Source organism: Oncorhynchus clarkii, chromosome 20 (assembly GCF_045791955.1).
Source record: "Oncorhynchus clarkii lewisi isolate Uvic-CL-2024 chromosome 20, UVic_Ocla_1.0, whole genome shotgun sequence".
Lineage (NCBI taxonomy): Eukaryota > Metazoa > Chordata > Actinopteri > Salmoniformes > Salmonidae > Oncorhynchus > Oncorhynchus clarkii.
The window spans coordinates 12,227,301-12,248,206 of record NC_092166.1 but is presented as its reverse complement, the minus strand read 5'-3'; the positions used below and the strand labels follow the sequence as shown (position 1 = coordinate 12,248,206).

General features: G+C 47.2%; 1 protein-coding gene across 2 annotated transcripts in view; it reads right to left on the bottom strand.

Annotated features, from left to right (window-relative positions):
* LOC139375926 (protein wntless homolog) overlaps window positions 1-16,958 on the bottom strand; it is a 37,939-nt gene extending 20,981 nt beyond the window's left edge. The window contains exons 1-2 of one of the 2 annotated variants that reach the window (XM_071117892.1): window positions 16,709-16,958; window positions 13,764-14,036 (exon numbers count right to left, since the gene is read on the bottom strand). In XM_071117892.1, the coding sequence (XP_070973993.1) occupies window positions 13,764-14,036; window positions 16,709-16,814 (379 nt within the window). In that variant the 5' untranslated portion in view covers window positions 16,815-16,958. The remainder of the gene's footprint in view (window positions 1-13,763; window positions 14,037-16,708) is intronic. The other variant, XM_071117894.1, reaches the window with a different exon arrangement.
* Window positions 16,959-20,906: the final 3,948 nt, after the last annotated feature.

The window sequence follows — 20,906 nt, the reverse complement described above, 5'->3', positions numbered from 1 at the left end:
ACACTCAGCACAGCAGCTATGTAGACAGCAGAGTGGACACTCAGCACAGCAGCTATGTAGACAGCAGAGTGGACACTCAGCACAGCAGCTATGTAGACAGCAGAGTGGACACTCAGCACAGCAGCTATGTAGACAGCAGAGCTATGTAGACACTCAGCACAGCAGCTATGTAGACAGCAGAGTGGACACTCAGCACAGCAGCTATGTAGACAGCAGAGTGGACACTCAGCACAGCAGCTATGTAGACAGCAGAGTGGACACTCAGCACAGCAGCTATGTAGACAGCAGAGTGGACACTCAGCACAGCAGCTATGTAGACAGCAGAGTGGACACTCAGCACAGCAGCTATGTAGACAGCAGAGTGGACACTCAGCACAGCAGCTATGTAGACAGCAGAGTGGACACTCAGCACAGCAGCTATGTAGACAGCAGAGTGGACACTCAGCACAGCAGCTATGTAGACAGCAGAGTGGACACTCAGCACAGCAGCTATGTAGACAGCAGAGTGGACACTCAGCACAGCAGCTATGTAGACAGCAGAGTGGACACTCAGCACAGCAGCTATGTAGACAGCAGAGTGGACACTCAGCACAGCAGCTATGTAGACAGCAGAGTGGACACTCAGCACAGCAGCTATGTAGACAGCAGAGTGGACACTCAGCACAGCAGCTATGTAGACAGCAGAGTGGACACTCAGCACAGCAGCTATGTAGACAGCAGAGTGGACACTCAGCACAGCAGCTATGTAGACAGCAGAGTGGACACTCAGCACAGCAGCTATGTAGACAGCAGAGTGGACACTCAGCACAGCAGCTATGTAGACAGCAGAGTGGACACTCAGCACAGCAGCTATGTAGACAGCAGAGTGGACACTCAGCACAGCAGCTATGTAGACAGCAGAGTGGACACTCAGCACAGCAGCTATGTAGACAGCAGAGTGGACACTCAGCACAGCAGCTATGTAGACAGCAGAGTGGACACTCAGCACAGCAGCTATGTAGACAGCAGAGTGGACACTCAGCACAGCAGCTATGTAGACAGCAGAGTGGACACTCAGCACAGCAGCTATGTAGACAGCAGAGTGGACACTCAGCACAGCAGCTATGTAGACAGCAGAGTGGACACTCAGCACAGCAGCTATGTAGACAGCAGAGTGGACACTCAGCACAGCAGCTATGTAGACAGCAGAGTGGACACTCAGCACAGCAGCTATGTAGACAGCAGAGTGGACACTCAGCACAGCAGCTATGTAGACAGCAGAGTGGACACTCAGCACAGCAGCTATGTAGACAGCAGAGTGGACACTCAGCACAGCAGCTATGTAGACAGCAGAGTGGACACTCAGCACAGCAGCTATGTAGACAGCAGAGTGGACACTCAGCACAGCAGCTATGTAGACAGCAGAGTGGACACTCAGCACAGCAGCTATGTAGACAGCAGAGTGGACACTCAGCACAGCAGCTATGTAGACAGCAGAGTGGACACTCAGCACAGCAGCTATGTAGACAGCAGAGTGGACACTCAGCACAGCAGCTATGTAGACAGCAGAGTGGACACTCAGCACAGCAGCTATGTAGACAGCAGAGTGGACACTCAGCACAGCAGCTATGTAGACAGCAGAGTGGACACTCAGCACAGCAGCTATGTAGACAGCAGAGTGGACACTCAGCACAGCAGCTATGTAGACAGCAGAGTGGACACTCAGCACAGCAGCTATGTAGACAGCAGAGTGGACACTCAGCACAGCAGCTATGTAGACAGCAGAGTGGACACTCAGCACAGCAGCTATGTAGACAGCAGAGTGGACACTCAGCACAGCAGCTATGTAGACAGCAGAGTGGACACTCAGCACAGCAGCTATGTAGACAGCAGAGTGGACACTCAGCACAGCAGCTATGTAGACAGCAGAGTGGACACTCAGCACAGCAGCTATGTAGACAGCAGAGTGGACACTCAGCACAGCAGCTATGTAGACAGCAGAGTGGACACTCAGCACAGCAGCTATGTAGACAGCAGAGTGGACACTCAGCACAGCAGCTATGTAGACAGCAGAGTGGACACTCAGCACAGCAGCTATGTAGACAGCAGAGTGGACACTCTATGTAGACAGCAGAGTGGACACTCAGCACAGCAGCTATGTAGACAGCAGAGTGGACACTCAGCACAGCAGCTATGTAGACAGCAGAGTGGACACTCAGCACAGCAGCTATGTAGACAGCAGAGTGGACACTCAGCACAGCAGCTATGTAGACAGCAGAGTGGACACTCAGCACAGCAGCTATGTAGACAGCAGAGTGGACACTCAGCACAGCAGCTATGTAGACAGCAGAGTGGACACTCAGCACAGCAGCTATGTAGACAGCAGAGTGGACACTCAGCACAGCAGCTATGTAGACAGCAGAGTGGACACTCAGCACAGCAGCTATGTAGACAGCAGAGTGGACACTCAGCACAGCAGCTATGTAGACAGCAGAGTGGACACTCAGCACAGCAGCTATGTAGACAGCAGAGTGGACACTCAGCACAGCAGCTATGTAGACAGCAGAGTGGACACTCAGCACAGCAGCTATGTAGACAGCAGAGTGGACACTCAGCACAGCAGCTATGTAGACAGCAGAGTGGACACTCAGCACAGCAGCTATGTAGACAGCAGAGTGGACACTCAGCACAGCAGCTATGTAGACAGCAGAGTGGACACTCAGCACAGCAGCTATGTAGACAGCAGAGTGGACACTCAGCACAGCAGCTATGTAGACAGCAGAGTGGACACTCAGCACAGCAGCTATGTAGACAGCAGAGTGGACACTCAGCACAGCAGCTATGTAGACAGCAGAGTGGACACTCAGCACAGCAGCTATGTAGACAGCAGAGTGGACACTCAGCACAGCAGCTATGTAGACAGCAGAGTGGACACTCAGCACAGCAGCTATGTAGACAGCAGAGTGGACACTCAGCACAGCAGCTATGTAGACAGCAGAGTGGACACTCAGCACAGCAGCTATGTAGACAGCAGAGTGGACACTCAGCACAGCAGCTATGTAGACAGCAGAGTGGACACTCAGCACAGCAGCTATGTAGACAGCAGAGTGGACACTCAGCACAGCAGCTATGTAGACAGCAGAGTGGACACTCAGCACAGCAGCTATGTAGACAGCAGAGTGGACACTCAGCACAGCAGCTATGTAGACAGCAGAGTGGACACTCAGCACAGCAGCTATGTAGACAGCAGAGTGGACACTCAGCACAGCAGCTATGTAGACAGCAGAGTGGACACTCAGCACAGCAGCTATGTAGACAGCAGAGTGGACACTCAGCACAGCAGCTATGTAGACAGCAGAGTGGACACTCAGCACAGCAGCTATGTAGACAGCAGAGTGGACACTCAGCACAGCAGCTATGTAGACAGCAGAGTGGACACTCAGCACAGCAGCTATGTAGACAGCAGAGTGGACACTCAGCACAGCAGCTATGTAGACAGCAGAGTGGACACTCAGCACAGCAGCTATGTAGACAGCAGAGTGGACACTCAGCACAGCAGCTATGTAGACAGCAGAGTGGACACTCAGCACAGCAGCTATGTAGACAGCAGAGTGGACACTCAGCACAGCAGCTATGTAGACAGCAGAGTGGACACTCAGCACAGCAGCTATGTAGACAGCAGAGTGGACACTCAGCACAGCAGCTATGTAGACAGCAGAGTGGACACTCAGCACAGCAGCTATGTAGACAGCAGAGTGGACACTCAGCACAGCAGCTATGTAGACAGCAGAGTGGACACTCAGCACAGCAGCTATGTAGACAGCAGAGTGGACACTCAGCACAGCAGCTATGTAGACAGCAGAGTGGACACTCAGCACAGCAGCTATGTAGACAGCAGAGTGGACACTCAGCACAGCAGCTATGTAGACAGCAGAGTGGACACTCAGCACAGCAGCTATGTAGACAGCAGAGTGGACACTCAGCACAGCAGCTATGTAGACAGCAGAGTGGACACTCAGCACAGCAGCTATGTAGACAGCAGAGTGGACACTCAGCACAGCAGCTATGTAGACAGCAGAGTGGACACTCAGCACAGCAGCTATGTAGACAGCAGAGTGGACACTCAGCACAGCAGCTATGTAGACAGCAGAGTGGACACTCAGCACAGCAGCTATGTAGACAGCAGAGTGGACACTCAGCACAGCAGCTATGTAGACAGCAGAGTGGACACTCAGCACAGCAGCTATGTAGACAGCAGAGTGGACACTCAGCACAGCAGCTATGTAGACAGCAGAGTGGACACTCAGCACAGCAGCTATGTAGACAGCAGAGTGGACACTCAGCACAGCAGCTATGTAGACAGCAGAGTGGACACTCAGCACAGCAGCTATGTAGACAGCAGAGTGGACACTCAGCACAGCAGCTATGTAGACAGCAGAGTGGACACTCAGCACAGCAGCTATGTAGACAGCAGAGTGGACACTCAGCACAGCAGCTATGTAGACAGCAGAGTGGACACTCAGCACAGCAGCTATGTAGACAGCAGAGTGGACACTCAGCACAGCAGCTATGTAGACAGCAGAGTGGACACTCAGCACAGCAGCTATGTAGACAGCAGAGTGGACACTCAGCACAGCAGCTATGTAGACAGCAGAGTGGACACTCAGCACAGCAGCTATGTAGACAGCAGAGTGGACACTCAGCACAGCAGCTATGTAGACAGCAGAGTGGACACTCAGCACAGCAGCTATGTAGACAGCAGAGTGGACACTCAGCACAGCAGCTATGTAGACAGCAGAGTGGACACTCAGCACAGCAGCTATGTAGACAGCAGAGTGGACACTCAGCACAGCAGCTATGTAGACAGCAGAGTGGACACTCAGCACAGCAGCTATGTAGACAGCAGAGTGGACACTCAGCACAGCAGCTATGTAGACAGCAGAGTGGACACTCAGCACAGCAGCTATGTAGACAGCAGAGTGGACACTCAGCACAGCAGCTATGTAGACAGCAGAGTGGACACTCAGCACAGCAGCTATGTAGACAGCAGAGTGGACACTCAGCACAGCAGCTATGTAGACAGCAGAGTGGACACTCAGCACAGCAGCTATGTAGACAGCAGAGTGGACACTCAGCACAGCAGCTATGTAGACAGCAGAGTGGACACTCAGCACAGCAGCTATGTAGACAGCAGAGTGGACACTCAGCACAGCAGCTATGTAGACAGCAGAGTGGACACTCAGCACAGCAGCTATGTAGACAGCAGAGTGGACACTCAGCACAGCAGCTATGTAGACAGCAGAGTGGACACTCAGCACAGCAGCTATGTAGACAGCAGAGTGGACACTCAGCACAGCAGCTATGTAGACAGCAGAGTGGACACTCAGCACAGCAGCTATGTAGACAGCAGAGTGGACACTCAGCACAGCAGCTATGTAGACAGCAGAGTGGACACTCAGCACAGCAGCTATGTAGACAGCAGAGTGGACACTCAGCACAGCAGCTATGTAGACAGCAGAGTGGACACTCAGCACAGCAGCTATGTAGACAGCAGAGTGGACACTCAGCACAGCAGCTATGTAGACAGCAGAGTGGACACTCAGCACAGCAGCTATGTAGACAGCAGAGTGGACACTCAGCACAGCAGCTATGTAGACAGCAGAGTGGACACTCAGCACAGCAGCTATGTAGACAGCAGAGTGGACACTCAGCACAGCAGCTATGTAGACAGCAGAGTGGACACTCAGCACAGCAGCTATGTAGACAGCAGAGTGGACACTCAGCACAGCAGCTATGTAGACAGCAGAGTGGACACTCAGCACAGCAGCTATGTAGACAGCAGAGTGGACACTCAGCACAGCAGCTATGTAGACAGCAGAGTGGACACTCAGCACAGCAGCTATGTAGACAGCAGAGTGGACACTCAGCACAGCAGCTATGTAGACAGCAGAGTGGACACTCAGCACAGCAGCTATGTAGACAGCAGAGTGGACACTCAGCACAGCAGCTATGTAGACAGCAGAGTGGACACTCAGCACAGCAGCTATGTAGACAGCAGAGTGGACACTCAGCACAGCAGCTATGTAGACAGCAGAGTGGACACTCAGCACAGCAGCTATGTAGACAGCAGAGTGGACACTCAGCACAGCAGCTATGTAGACAGCAGAGTGGACACTCAGCACAGCAGCTATGTAGACAGCAGAGTGGACACTCAGCACAGCAGCTATGTAGACAGCAGAGTGGACACTCAGCACAGCAGCTATGTAGACAGCAGAGTGGACACTCAGCACAGCAGCTATGTAGACAGCAGAGTGGACACTCAGCACAGCAGCTATGTAGACAGCAGAGTGGACACTCAGCACAGCAGCTATGTAGACAGCAGAGTGGACACTCAGCACAGCAGCTATGTAGACAGCAGAGTGGACACTCAGCACAGCAGCTATGTAGACAGCAGAGTGGACACTCAGCACAGCAGCTATGTAGACAGCAGAGTGGACACTCAGCACAGCAGCTATGTAGACAGCAGAGTGGACACTCAGCACAGCAGCTATGTAGACAGCAGAGTGGACACTCAGCACAGCAGCTATGTAGACAGCAGAGTGGACACTCAGCACAGCAGCTATGTAGACAGCAGAGTAGACAGCAGAGTGGACACTCAGCACAGCAGCTATGTAGACAGCAGAGTGGACACTCAGCACAGCAGCTATGTAGACAGCAGAGTGGACACTCAGCACAGCAGCTATGTAGACAGCAGAGTGGACACTCAGCACAGCAGCTATGTAGACAGCAGAGTGGACACTCAGCACAGCAGCTATGTAGACAGCAGAGTGGACACTCAGCACAGCAGCTATGTAGACAGCAGAGTGGACACTCAGCACAGCAGCTATGTAGACAGCAGAGTGGACACTCAGCACAGCAGCTATGTAGACAGCAGAGTGGACACTCAGCACAGCAGCTATGTAGACAGCAGAGTGGACACTCAGCACAGCAGCTATGTAGACAGCAGAGTGGACACTCAGCACAGCAGCTATGTAGACAGCAGAGTGGACACTCAGCACAGCAGCTATGTAGACAGCAGAGTGGACACTCAGCACAGCAGCTATGTAGACAGCAGAGTGGACACTCAGCACAGCAGCTATGTAGACAGCAGAGTGGACACTCAGCACAGCAGCTATGTAGACAGCAGAGTGGACACTCAGCACAGCAGCTATGTAGACAGCAGAGTGGACACTCAGCACAGCAGCTATGTAGACAGCAGAGTGGACACTCAGCACAGCAGCTATGTAGACAGCAGAGTGGACACTCAGCACAGCAGCTATGTAGACAGCAGAGTGGACACTCAGCACAGCAGCTATGTAGACAGCAGAGTGGACACTCAGCACAGCAGCTATGTAGACAGCAGAGTGGACACTCAGCACAGCAGCTATGTAGACAGCAGAGTGGACACTCAGCACAGCAGCTATGTAGACAGCAGAGTGGACACTCAGCACAGCAGCTATGTAGACAGCAGAGTGGACACTCAGCACAGCAGCTATGTAGACAGCAGAGTGGACACTCAGCACAGCAGCTATGTAGACAGCAGAGTGGACACTCAGCACAGCAGCTATGTAGACAGCAGAGTGGACACTCAGCACAGCAGCTATGTAGACAGCAGAGTGGACACTCAGCACAGCAGCTATGTAGACAGCAGAGTGGACACTCAGCACAGCAGCTATGTAGACAGCAGAGTGGACACTCAGCACAGCAGCTATGTAGACAGCAGAGTGGACACTCAGCACAGCAGCTATGTAGACAGCAGAGTGGACACTCAGCACAGCAGCTATGTAGACAGCAGAGTGGACACTCAGCACAGCAGCTATGTAGACAGCAGAGTGGACACTCAGCACAGCAGCTATGTAGACAGCAGAGTGGACACTCAGCACAGCAGCTATGTAGACAGCAGAGTGGACACTCAGCACAGCAGCTATGTAGACAGCAGAGTGGACACTCAGCACAGCAGCTATGTAGACAGCAGAGTGGACACTCAGCACAGCAGCTATGTAGACAGCAGAGTGGACACTCAGCACAGCAGCTATGTAGACAGCAGAGTGGACACTCAGCACAGCAGCTATGTAGACAGCAGAGTGGACACTCAGCACAGCAGCTATGTAGACAGCAGAGTGGACACTCAGCACAGCAGCTATGTAGACAGCAGAGTGGACACTCAGCACAGCAGCTATGTAGACAGCAGAGTGGACACTCAGCACAGCAGCTATGTAGACAGCAGAGTGGACACTCAGCACAGCAGCTATGTAGACAGCAGAGTGGACACTCAGCACAGCAGCTATGTAGACAGCAGAGTGGACACTCAGCACAGCAGCTATGTAGACAGCAGAGTGGACACTCAGCACAGCAGCTATGTAGACAGCAGAGTGGACACTCAGCACAGCAGCTATGTAGACAGCAGAGTGGACACTCAGCACAGCAGCTATGTAGACAGCAGAGTGGACACTCAGCACAGCAGCTATGTAGACAGCAGAGTGGACACTCAGCACAGCAGCTATGTAGACAGCAGAGTGGACACTCAGCACAGCAGCTATGTAGACAGCAGAGTGGACACTCAGCACAGCAGCTATGTAGACAGCAGAGTGGACACTCAGCACAGCAGCTATGTAGACAGCAGAGTGGACACTCAGCACAGCAGCTATGTAGACAGCAGAGTGGACACTCAGCACAGCAGCTATGTAGACAGCAGAGTGGACACTCAGCACAGCAGCTATGTAGACAGCAGAGTGGACACTCAGCACAGCAGCTATGTAGACAGCAGAGTGGACATTCAACTACGTAAAAAAAAAATATCCTGCACATGTGCAGAAATATCCATATATTTATTTTGCCTTGGGAAATTGGGATACAGAAACTCCACATCCGTAGCCACTCCATTTTATGTCCTTAAAGTTACTCATTTGAAGTATGAAAACAGAGAAACTTTCAAGTTGGGGTGAACTGTTCCATCAACCCTTCAAAGTTTGCAGGAAAGAAACCATGTCATCCAAAACACTATCAGAACAGATGCACCAAACGCTCACATCGGCGTGCTGTGTTGATCCAGAAATAGTCCAGGGATGATTCATGACCTGAAACATTTCCCTGTTGAGGGGTTTAAAGCTATTTTACATACATGTACGTAAGGCCTCAAGTTCAGTCTACTACACAACAGGCAATGATACTATAGTGCTGACTTGAAGGTGAAACCTTTCAGAGCTGAACCTGGTTTTAAGTGCTTTGAGAACCTAAATGGGAGTCAGAATGCCAAGACAGGCTTTAGATCACATTGCAAAGACAAAGTGTTCTGTACTTCCTCCTTCCAAACAGACTCTTGTGCGGTTATGAAACAAGCTGGAGCGCACCGAAAGAAACCCGGTGGCCTGACCGGGAGAAGAGAGGAAAGGGAGGGGGGGGGGGTATTGGCAGTCCTCTCTCTCCTCTACTGTCTCCTCAAACCCCTCTATCCCTCCCCTCTCAAGCGAACACTGCCAAAGATTCTGAATGTCAGCTTACCACACACAAACATTCCACCCCAGTCCAGCGGCCATCGCCACAGTGACTAAGCCTGCTCAACAGCTGTGTTATTGCTGGACCCCTGCCAGGGGTTATTGTTGCCGGGGTAGAGTGGGGTGGGAAGAAAGGGGGGCAATTCATCTCAGGGACCAGCTTTATAACACCAAGTGGGCAAGGTGCAGTTGGGGGGCTTCTTTACGCATTCCGCAATAGTCATATGACTGAGGAGTAGAATCCCCTTACCTTTGGTGTGGTACTGTCTAAAGAAAGTGGTTCTGGTTGAGTTATAGACAGAGGCCATATTGTCACACAGAGCTCTGCTTCTTTGCTTACCAGTCAGCCAGAGAGATTTAGATGCCATGAGAAAGTAATAACCTAGAGCTCTGTCAATAGACTGCTGGAACTCCTTCCTCGACCCAGATCCCTGTCAATAGACTGCTGGAACTCCTTCCTCAACCCAGATCCCTGTCAATAGACTGCTGGAACTCCTTCCTCGACCCAGATCCCTGTCAATAGACTGCTGGAACTCCTTCCTCGACCCAGATCCCTGTCAATAGACTGCTGGAACTCCTTCCTCGACCCAGATCCCTGTCAATAGACTGCTGGAACTCCTTCCTCGACCCAGATCCCTGTCAATAGACTGCTGGAACTCCTTCCTCGACCCAGATCCCTGTCAATAGACTGCTGGAACTACTTCCTCGACCCAGATCCCTGTCAATAGACTGCTGGAACTCCTTCCTCAACCCAGATCCCTGTCAATAGACTGCTGGAACTCCTTCCTCGACCCAGATCCCTGTCAATAGACTGCTGGAACTCCTTCCTCGACCCAGATCCCTGTCAATAGACTGCTGGAACTCCTTCCTCGACCCAGATCCCTGTCAATAGACTGCTGGAACTCCTTCCTCGACCCAGATCCCTGTCAATAGACTGCTGGAACTCCTTCCTCGACCCAGATCTGTCAATAGACTGCTGGAACTCATTTTCTTTGATCAAATTAGCACTCTGCACCTTATTAATGTAACAGAGGTTGTTTGCAGAGCTAGCCTTGCATGAAGAGTATTCCTGCCTGAGACTATCTGACCTCTGTTTAGACCAAAAAGAGACCTAGAGCTCAGCAAGCTAATATGATCTTGAGTTGCAAAGACAACCTGGATTGGATTTGAGATCAGTGATACTACAGCCACACGTTTCAGCTCTGAAGTTGAATACGTGGTTTGATATGCAGCTGCTTGACATTTCTGAGCCGGTTGTCTAGCTCTCCTCCGCGGCTCGGTCATAGACGGCTGTTGACATCAGGGTGATCATTAGGCCCTTGCCTCAGGGCCCGGGGCCAGGCACAATAACACTGCTGGCAGATGATCAGAGGTAGTCTGCCTGGCCCCAGTGACTCAGAGTGGGGTGGATAACAGTCCCATTCCACAGCATCTGGTTGGGTGGAATTGTGGGACGGGGTGGTGAATCAGACTAATCTGGCAGCGCAAGCTGTAAACAACAATAATTTCATGCTTGGGACATTAACTTATTTTTTTTATGACGACACATTGATGAGTACACACTGAAACATGACTATAGTTTATATGAGAAAAAAACTGTATAAACCTCACTCAGAATTTAAGTTTTATTGTCATAAAATGCAGCTTCACTAATCTCCCTATCTGAGATATCTACTGCAGCCCTCATCCTCCACCCGTTCTCCTAATCACATTCTGTTAAAGGTCCCCAAAGCGCACACATCCCAAGGTCGCTGCTCTTTTCAGGTCGCTGCAGCTAGCGACTGGAACGAGCTGCAAAACCCCTCAAACTGAACAGTTCTCTCTCAAATCGCTTTATTCAAAGACTCAATCACGGACCCTCTTACTGACAGATGTGGCTGCTTCGTGTGATGTATTGTTGTCTCTACCTTCTTGCCCTTTGTGCTGTTGTCTGTGCCCAATAATGTTTGTACTATGTTGTGCTGCTGCCATGTTGTGTTGCTGCCAGGTTACTGCCGTTGTTGTCATGTGTTGCTACCATGCTGTTGTTTTCTTAGGTCTCTCTTTATGTAGTGTTGTCTCTTGTTGTGATGCGTGTTTTGTCATATATATATTTTTTTTTAATCCCAGCCCCCGTCCCTGCAGGAGGCCTTTTGGTAGGCCGTCATTATAAATAAGAATGTTCTTAACTGACTTGCCTAGTTAAATAAAGGTTAAATCAAATCAAGCATACTTTCACAACATATCGTTGGTGAGAGGAAGATGTTACAGAGTGCTTCATGCCCTGCTGTACAACAGGGCTCCCCAACTGAAGACACGCAAGCTGAATTTGGCCCGCGGGTGATCTTAGTTGGCATCCCCATGTTCTCTGAACAAAGAAATTACTTTTTATTGTTGGACATAACACCAGCAAATCAGCTCTGTTTGATTTGAACTTTGAAAATCTGTTCCAAAGTATTCGCACACAAGAGATATTTGTGATCGTACATAAATGTAAGCAAGGATTGAAATTATTATGTTTTAGTCAAATATTATATCTGTTTGGGCTTCTTGCGGTCAATTTGCAGTCCACAAATCATTTGTAATTATGTTCCTGTCCCCTGACCACCCACTCAAGAAAAATAAAAAGGCCCGCGGCTGAATGTAGTTGAACCGCTGCTAGGCCAGATAGAAATCTGTTACACAACATAAGACGTTGGGCTCTGCTTCCCTCCATCCCAAGGGCTCCTGGAGCTTAAAAGAGGCTGTGTTCTGATCACTTTCCCAGGCCGGCCCGGCCCACCGATCCCCCTTCATTAGTTCTCTTTGTTATCCTTCTAATCCCTTCTTTCACAGCCCCAGACCTGGCGCAGCGCCATGCGCCGATCTGCCCAGTCGGTGTCGCCCCCTCCTTTCCAACCACACACTAAGAGATATTTCACTTGCTACAGTGTAAAGAAGTCAAAGAAGGGAGAAGCAAGCCCAAATCCATATTACCTTTCCCTTAATCCCAGGCCAGAAGATGGGTTGCCATATCTGAATTATTTTCTGAATGTGATATCTATGCACACCTCCAAATCAAACTCTCATCCCTACACCTAGGATTTTCAGGTAGATCTGTGAGAACAGAGTGGATTGATGTAAGAACGATGGTGACCATTTCCCATGTATATAGGACCATACTGCAATAGGTATACAGGAAGTGCATTGGGTTCCAGTCGGAATTGGGCACAGACCTGACTGACACCATGTTCGGATAAGGATGTGGCCAAACATTCCTGGTCTGAACGTAAAGGAATGTTAAGAGGGTACAGGGAGGTGCAGGATGTCTGCTATGATGAGCAAAGGGATGGGGGAAAAACTAGCCTTCATCAGATCAGGGAGGCGTACAATTGGCCCAGCATCGTTAGGGGAGTGTTTGGCTGGAGTAAGCTGTCATCGTAAAATAATAATTTGTTGCCTAGTTAAATAAAAAATTTTTTACAAATGTATCTAACACCTGCTGCTGAAAATGACTCAATATTTCAGGGCTTTTGTGTTTGTTTTCTAATTTTACATTGACCTCTACAATGGAGAGTGAGACACTCATCCCCAACCCTCACTGAGGGACGTACCATGTACCATGTTACAATTCGTCTTGAGGATAGCCAGGAGAAAATGTGACAAATTTGCCCAGCAGAGTGTTATTCCACTTCATATTAGGGAATTGCAAAGCTATCAGCTTCCAAATTGAGACAGCCCACCACAGTTCGAGTTTCCCCAACTACCTGTTCTATAGAGACTATAAGCCTCTGACATGGATCCCTGAGGCTTGTATCACTAGGGAGAACCAGCAGCACATCAGTCATTGTCAGGCCTTCCTCTCAGCGTGAGATAAATGCAATCCACTGAGAGGAGAGAAACATTCCTCAGGGGCCTCATGCAGTCAACACAATAGGCAGGACAAAAGCAGCCAACAGCCTGAGGTGATGTAGAGGGACACTAATATCAACAGTATCTATAGACACATGAATACTTTAGAATTGGATCCACAGAGTGTAGAAGACAAAGGACACATACTTCAGTGGTCATAGAACTGCTTGGACTGGTGAGTCCTCATGAGTCATGATACAACATAGACAGTATACAAAGACAACAGACAGATGGACAACAAAAACACACAAGATGGAGACACGACAGCACACAAAAAAAAGACAGACAAAGATCAACAAGGTAAAAATGTCACTCCTGAAATAACACAATCGACACAATGAACGGCAGCCATATTGAAATCTAACAAGAAGTGTCACTCACCTATCTGGTTGTACATCTTGAAGGCAATGTCAAACTGTAGGATGACCAGCATAAACTGAAACCAGGGGCTCATCTCTTTGTTGGGCAGGGGGATATGGACGGCAAATACAATGTTGTTTGCCTCGATCTTCTTGGCCATGGCCTCATCAAAGTCCCGGATCTTGTCACACTGGTTAGGGCCCCAGGGCATGAACCATTTGGTGCTCTGATGGTGTTTGACCGTGTCCACACATTTGGTAGCCAGGTAGTGGACTGCTGTGGTGGGGCTGGGAGCTACAGGGAGAGGAAAACAGACGTTAGCCTGGGTAATTGCTTGCTAGGTTACATTGGTAGCTAACCTAGATACATAAGTAGTTATATTCATCTGTCACCTTTTGTGTAGAAAAATAAATAAATCTATATTTGATGAAATTAGCAGTAAATAGTATTTGGGGGATTTAAATGGTAATTTTTGGTTGCTGACCACATCATTCCACAATTTAGTTGCAGATCTTATTTCAATGCTCTATGTGTAACCTTTGATTATGCTGAAAAGTGCAATCATGTGGAATTTTCAAGTCCATTGGTTCCCGAGTGGCGCAGCGGTCTAAGGCACTGCATCTCAGGGCAATGGGCGTCACTACAGTCCCTGGTTTGAATCCAGACTATCACATCCGGCCATGATTGGGAGTCCCATATGGCGGCGCACCATTGGCCCAGCGCCGTCCGTCATTGTAAATAAGAATTTGTTCTTAACTGGCTTGCCTATTTAAATAACGGTTAAAAAAAATTTTTTTAAATATATGAATCTATAACGTGTGACAAAGTGTGTATATTTTCAGTGAATTCATAGTTAGGATGATGGTAAAGTTGAAAACAATCAATTTCCAAACTCATAATCAAAGCTTTGTTCTGGAGATTAAGATGTGTCATACACCTATCAAGATCAACAAAGTAGGCATACATGAAGACATTTATCTATGGTTTTTGTTTATTGTCAAAAACAGTCAAATAGAATATCACCCAAAAAAATGAAGTTGCGTTTTAGATCAAACCTAGCCAAATCCTGCTTTAACAAAGTGGCAATTATTTCTAAACATGTTGACAGAACACCCTGTAGCAAGGCCCAATCCTTTTGAAGCTAGCTGTCAGGAAATGCCCCAGTACACAATACTGTAATGGATTGGTAATAGGTAAGAACATGGTCCATGCCCTCAGGGCTAGAGAAAGACGTCAGCCACGGCCAAAAAAGCATGCGTGACTTCTCCCTTCATCAATATATCCCCCTAAATTCAGGGATAATACACAAATCCCTGCTAGGAATACATCATGCCACTATAATCAATGATTAGCTCAAAGGGAAGTCATTTGAGACACCTACAACAATGCAATGTTTCACATTAGTTACTTACGTGCTCAAATATCATACACCTTTAATGATTTATCCAGACGAAAACAGCTAAAACAAGGAAACATTTCCGATTGCGAGGCCCTGGTCTGTGCAGATGGTCTCCATAACCAGCTGATGTCGAGCCAATTTATTTACTCTCAATAGAGTAACTGAAAAAACATACCACAGCATAAAAGCACCCTCGAGGCTAGGCCTTTGGCACCAGCTTCATAAAACTAATCAGGCCATCAACTATCTGTCTGTGTGTGTGTGTGTGTGTGTGTGTATGTGTCTCTTAACTAGGTGTGCCTGTATCACCTCACAAAGGACTACTCAGGAACAAGCACACAGACACACCAAATTGAATTAAACCAGCTCTACGGAACCCCTCAGAGTTCAATTATCCCGGGACCCTAAGATTCCGGGCACACACCGCTCCTCCAGTTTCTACCCCAGTGTGTCCGCCTCTCTGCCCAGTGACCTCATGCTGTGTCGGAGTTGTCCAATAACGGGGAGACGAACGCCTTTCTACTCAATTACCCTGGCTGGCCCCGGCCACCGAGCAAATACAAAAGCATCAGGCTTCATTAAAACTATCTAAGGCAGGAGCATCCCAAACAAGCTCATTTTTTTCAGTAGCCATCCAGCTCTGGAGAAGAGACTGACTGAGTGGAGAAACTTTCCCCCCAAATTAACTAGAGATAGGAATCTGTAACAGGCCTCATAGGACTCAACTATTGTGACATTGAGCTTGTGTAGGAGTATCTGTGTAGGCACATGGGGGGAAAAGCTGACAGCAACTCTGATGTAGTACTTCAGACAGAACACAATTTTGACAGCTGTGTGTGTGTGTCAGTGGGGAGTAGAGCCATGCAAATGGAACCAGCAGGAGAAGAGGAAATATGCAACGCTAAGAGGGGTTTGGGATTTGAGGGGGTTGCAAGGAAGGGGGGGGGAGAGAGAGATGGTGCCTGCCTGGGGCCACGGAGACAGACAAATGAGGGAAAGGAGGAGAGCAAACATTCTGTATTCAATCAAAGTGAAGTTAAAGATACACACCAATTCCTATGGTGTTTTACAGGAATAGAGGTTATTCTTATTGGAAAAACAAACTCATACGCCAATGAGTAAATGAATTAACTCGATACTTTATAATACGTTTTCTGAAATAGGAAAGTCGTGTGTGTATTAACGGCAAATGTTAAAGTTTAAGACCACATTAAACCTTGCAACGTCAATACAGAGGAAACGATTGAGTTGGAGGCGAATAGCTTTTATTTTTCTTTAAACTTTGAAGAGTTCAAAACTTCGTTAAAGGCTACATTGTTAAAGTTATAGGCACAACTTAAAGGCAAGCCCTACAGTCGCCATAGTGTTCCATTTTATAACAAAACATAGCAGTGATTTAAAAAATGACCATACTCTCTAAAATGATAGTCTAAAGAACTAAGTTGTTTTCATTATTTGATACATAAAATATACGATCTATAAATCGTGATTATTCAACCGCATATATCGCATAACAAAGCCAAAGGTTGCAACATAAAGGAATACAATTGGGAAAAACCATGCTTACCAATCAAGCCTCCGACCATAAAAGAAAACGCTTGGAATAAAAGCAGAATCACTCCTACGATCACCAACTTTTTCGTGCTCATGTTTTCAATAATTGCCCCGGCCATCTTAAAAAGTTGAAGAAAAATCACGAGTAAGAAATCGAGAAGAAAGTCACCGCATCTAGCTAGTACTCCAGCAACCAAGATTAAGGAAGGCTAGCCCCGCACTGACTTGCTTGCCTTTCAACTTCGAAGGACTAAAGCAGAATCACATGACGGAATAGCACCCCTGCCTATCGCTGCGGAACACTGCACTGAAGGATCTGTGGAGCGCCGCCGCATTGCAATAGAGGTTCAAAATGCAGGTTACCGAGTCACTAAATGCCCGAATCACTAAATGCCCGAATCATAATAGCCCCCATTGTGCCAGGGCCATGCAAAGGAAGCTTGAAAAGTGTTCTGATCTTAACTTGTTTCTTCCCTTCTTTGGAAATGTTAAAACTATATTACTTCATAAATGTCCATAGCCTTAATGTGTGACGTTTAATGGATAAGCTTATACAAAATGTTTCCTAAATTAAATGTATGAATATAGGATGAAGATATTTTATGTAAATTAATTGAATGCAAAGTATGGACTCAAGCCCTTTATGCAAATATTAAAGTCTATGCCCATTATACAGTTTTGTAGTGTGATCCCATCTCTGTATGCTGTACCTAAGACATATTTTATACAGTACTGAGGCGAGATGCAGCGCGCGCGCAATGAGTGGGTGTATCTGGCACGGGTGCAGGCGGTAAGGACGAATAATTTACTGTGTCCCCATGCCACTTTACTTGGTGAAAAGAGAAGCCTAGTCAAATTACGATATAGGCTGCATTGAGAGCCCCGTTCACAGTGACAAGGGTGCACAACCTGGTCTCAGAGCATTTCGTATTATTCTGTACATAAATCCCAGATACTCCTGGGTGCAAGGATAGCTATGTTTTTTTTTTTTTTGCGTGTGCCAACTTTACACCTATGGATTTTGCGAGGTCAGTAAGAGTCATAGCTACTGTAGTAGGAAACCTAGGATACATGTCGTTCTAATATATTATGGTGCCCTACCCAGAGCTTAATTTTATCCTGCCAGAACAGAACTGGCACCTCTCCATTTTGGACTGTTTTGTTCCGGAACCTATTTGGCCAGTACCGGTACCTCTCCTGGCATAAAAAAATATTTTTTACCTTTTGCTATGTAAAAATTCTAACAAAATCGATCAAAGTTTATTCGAGTTGCCTCTTCGTTTGTTAATTATCCTGCCTACACAAAAAAACGTTGTGAATTTTTTTTATTTTCAGTGCGAGCTTAATCGACTAGGCCCGTGCTGAAAATCTACTTTTTCACAAAGGTTTTTTGATTCAGGGTTGGGCCAGCCCGGGTTCATGATTTACAAAACATTGTAACCTATGTTTGAAACCAACGTGTGGCCGTGGCTGTGTGAGAAGTGTGCCAGTATCTCTCACATATCTAGAATGAGATTCACTTTATATGATCTCTCTCCCTCTCTGCTCTAATAGACGTGAGCCTGCAATGCTCATCTCTCCAGCATTGTACTTCATCATTTATTTCCTTTTAGAATCGGGCGAAGGGTTCTGAAGGAACTGCAGCACCACAGATACATTTAAATACATTTGCAAAATGTATATAATTACTGCTGTCTGTTCAGAAATAAATTAAATCATTCAGAATAGCCTACAACACCATAAGGCCTATAATTTAGCCACAGAGGATAAATGGCTTATTTTTACAAATAGCCTAGCTGTGGATTGTAGCCCAATAACAAGGAATAGCCTACAGTCTGGGAATGCGAGGCAAATCTGTCAGTGAAAAAACAGCACGCAGACAAAACAGGCCTTTAGCAATATTTCAAATCCAATCGAGGGAAAACACAGGTTGGAAAGCAAATGGCTCCTGCTGAAAAGAGAAGATTCTATGCTGTAGGCTACCAAAATATTTGATCAACTTCCAAAAATTGAGATAAGCTTTCGGGATGAGCCCATCAGCTATCACCAGAGAGTGGGCTGAGTATCATTGGGTGAGCCAGCGAAACTGGAAAGCTTTTTTAGGACTATAATTTCCTCCTTATATTGTACCCTACAATATAATTGTCTCCACACACCTAGACCTGGGATATTGATGGATTCAAGACAAGGTCGTTTTCATTGATCTCAGTGTCAAAGTAGCCTGCCATTTCGATCATTTATTTGTGCGGTATTAAAAAAGATTCTGCCAGTCTCAAATCAGGTAAAATTATGTAGAATTGCATGAAATGTATTTATAAAAAAGCAAACATTTTCCGGGACCTTAGGATACTAAAAATATTCCCCATGTGTACAACTTCTGTAAGTGCCTCTACTCCATGGCTCTACGCCACTTTTTTCTCATGCGTTCCTGTGTACAACTTCTGTAAGTGTCTCTACGCCACTTTTTTCTCATGCGTTCCTGGACCTCAAAACTCCCTAGGTCACCTGCAGGTCACCTCCTCTCACGGCTCACTTTTTGTTCCGGCACCTCCAGATTTACAAATCAAGCACTGGAAGTACATACGATTAAAAGCCTACAATAACACATACTTTGGTGTAGGTGGCCTCACCAGAAGCTTTCAGCCTATTTAAAGGCCCTCCTGAATGTCTTGCCTACATGGGTCTGCCATGGGTCAATCACTCACATAGGGCCTATAGGCCTAGTAATCTTCGGCAGAAATACAGAAAGCGTTCCTCTCTATGAAAACCTTTCTCAGTTTCTGTTAAAGTCTCTGCGGGCCTGTCCATCTGTGAAAGCTAATGTATAGCCTAAGAAGATGTCATGTCATTTTTTTTGAGCCAAGAGGCAAAAACCACCCAGTTTAACCTCTGAAGATTGGCAGTCAGAAATTCGCTGATGGCAGGGCCAGCAAACATTTAGGTGGGCCAAAATTTGGGCACTCAAATCATCATAAAATGATCATAAAGGCATAGCCTATCCTATGCCCTACTGTAATTTATTGCACACAACAAATCATCTAACATATGATTTCACATTACAGACCAAATAGTCTTGTAGGCCGAGGTAAATCCATGACTCTTACATCTATCATATGATTTCACATTACAGACCAAATAGTCTTGTAGGCCGAGGTAAATCCATGACTCTTACATTTAACATGCGACTCACATAGACTTACATATAATAAACCATAGGCCTGTAATTAATAGACTATGAGACTAGAATATAATGCACTGAAATAACAGTAATAATCACAATAGGCTTGTCAACCTCTCACTGGCTCAGTGACCAGGAGATGGAAGGCTAGGCTCAGTGACCAGGAGATAGAAGGCTAGGCTCAGTGACCAGGAGATAGAAGGCTAGGCTCAGTGACCAGGAGATAGAAGGCTAGGCTCAGTGACCAGGAGATAGTAGGCTAGGCTCAGTGACCAGGAGATAGAAGGCTAGGCTCAACGACCAGGAGATAGATAAATAAGTCTAACACACTATCATTGTTATCACTATCAATCTTAATATCACAAACAGAATGTACTGTAATTTACACAGAGGCAAAGACACAGAGTGGTGTGCATCTCGGAAAGCACAACTTGTTTGTCCTTGTCATCAATGGGCTGTTGCAGCAGATGATTTACACTCCTATCAGTTAAGAAGAATCAGCGCCAGTGCGCAGGAGATCAGCAACACTGGACAGTTGAGGAGTGGACAAACATCGCCTGGTCCAACGAATCCCAGTTGCTGATGGCAGAGTCAGGATTTTACATTAGTCCATGGCCCCATCCTGCCTGGTTTCATCAGTACAGGCTGGTGGTGTACCGCTGTCCAATCTGCAGAAACTGCATGATGCCATTACGTCAACATGGACCATAATTCAACACCGTTTTCCGACTTGTAGAATCCATGCCCCAAAAAATTCAGATTGTTCTGGAGGGAAAGAGGGGTCCGAACCGGAACAAGATGGCTGTACCTAATAAACTGTGTGTATCCCTTTCATTTCCCACCTCCTCCCTACTGCTTTCTATGAATTCTATCTGATGGTGTATGCATGTAGACCAGTGCTTGACTTGGACTGAAATAGGTGCCGGTACCATTAATATTTAGGTGCAGGAACTCCTTAATACTTTTGTGGTAATAATCTATAGGAGGTGCAGGAACTCCTTAATACTTTTGTGGTAATAATCTATAGGAGGTG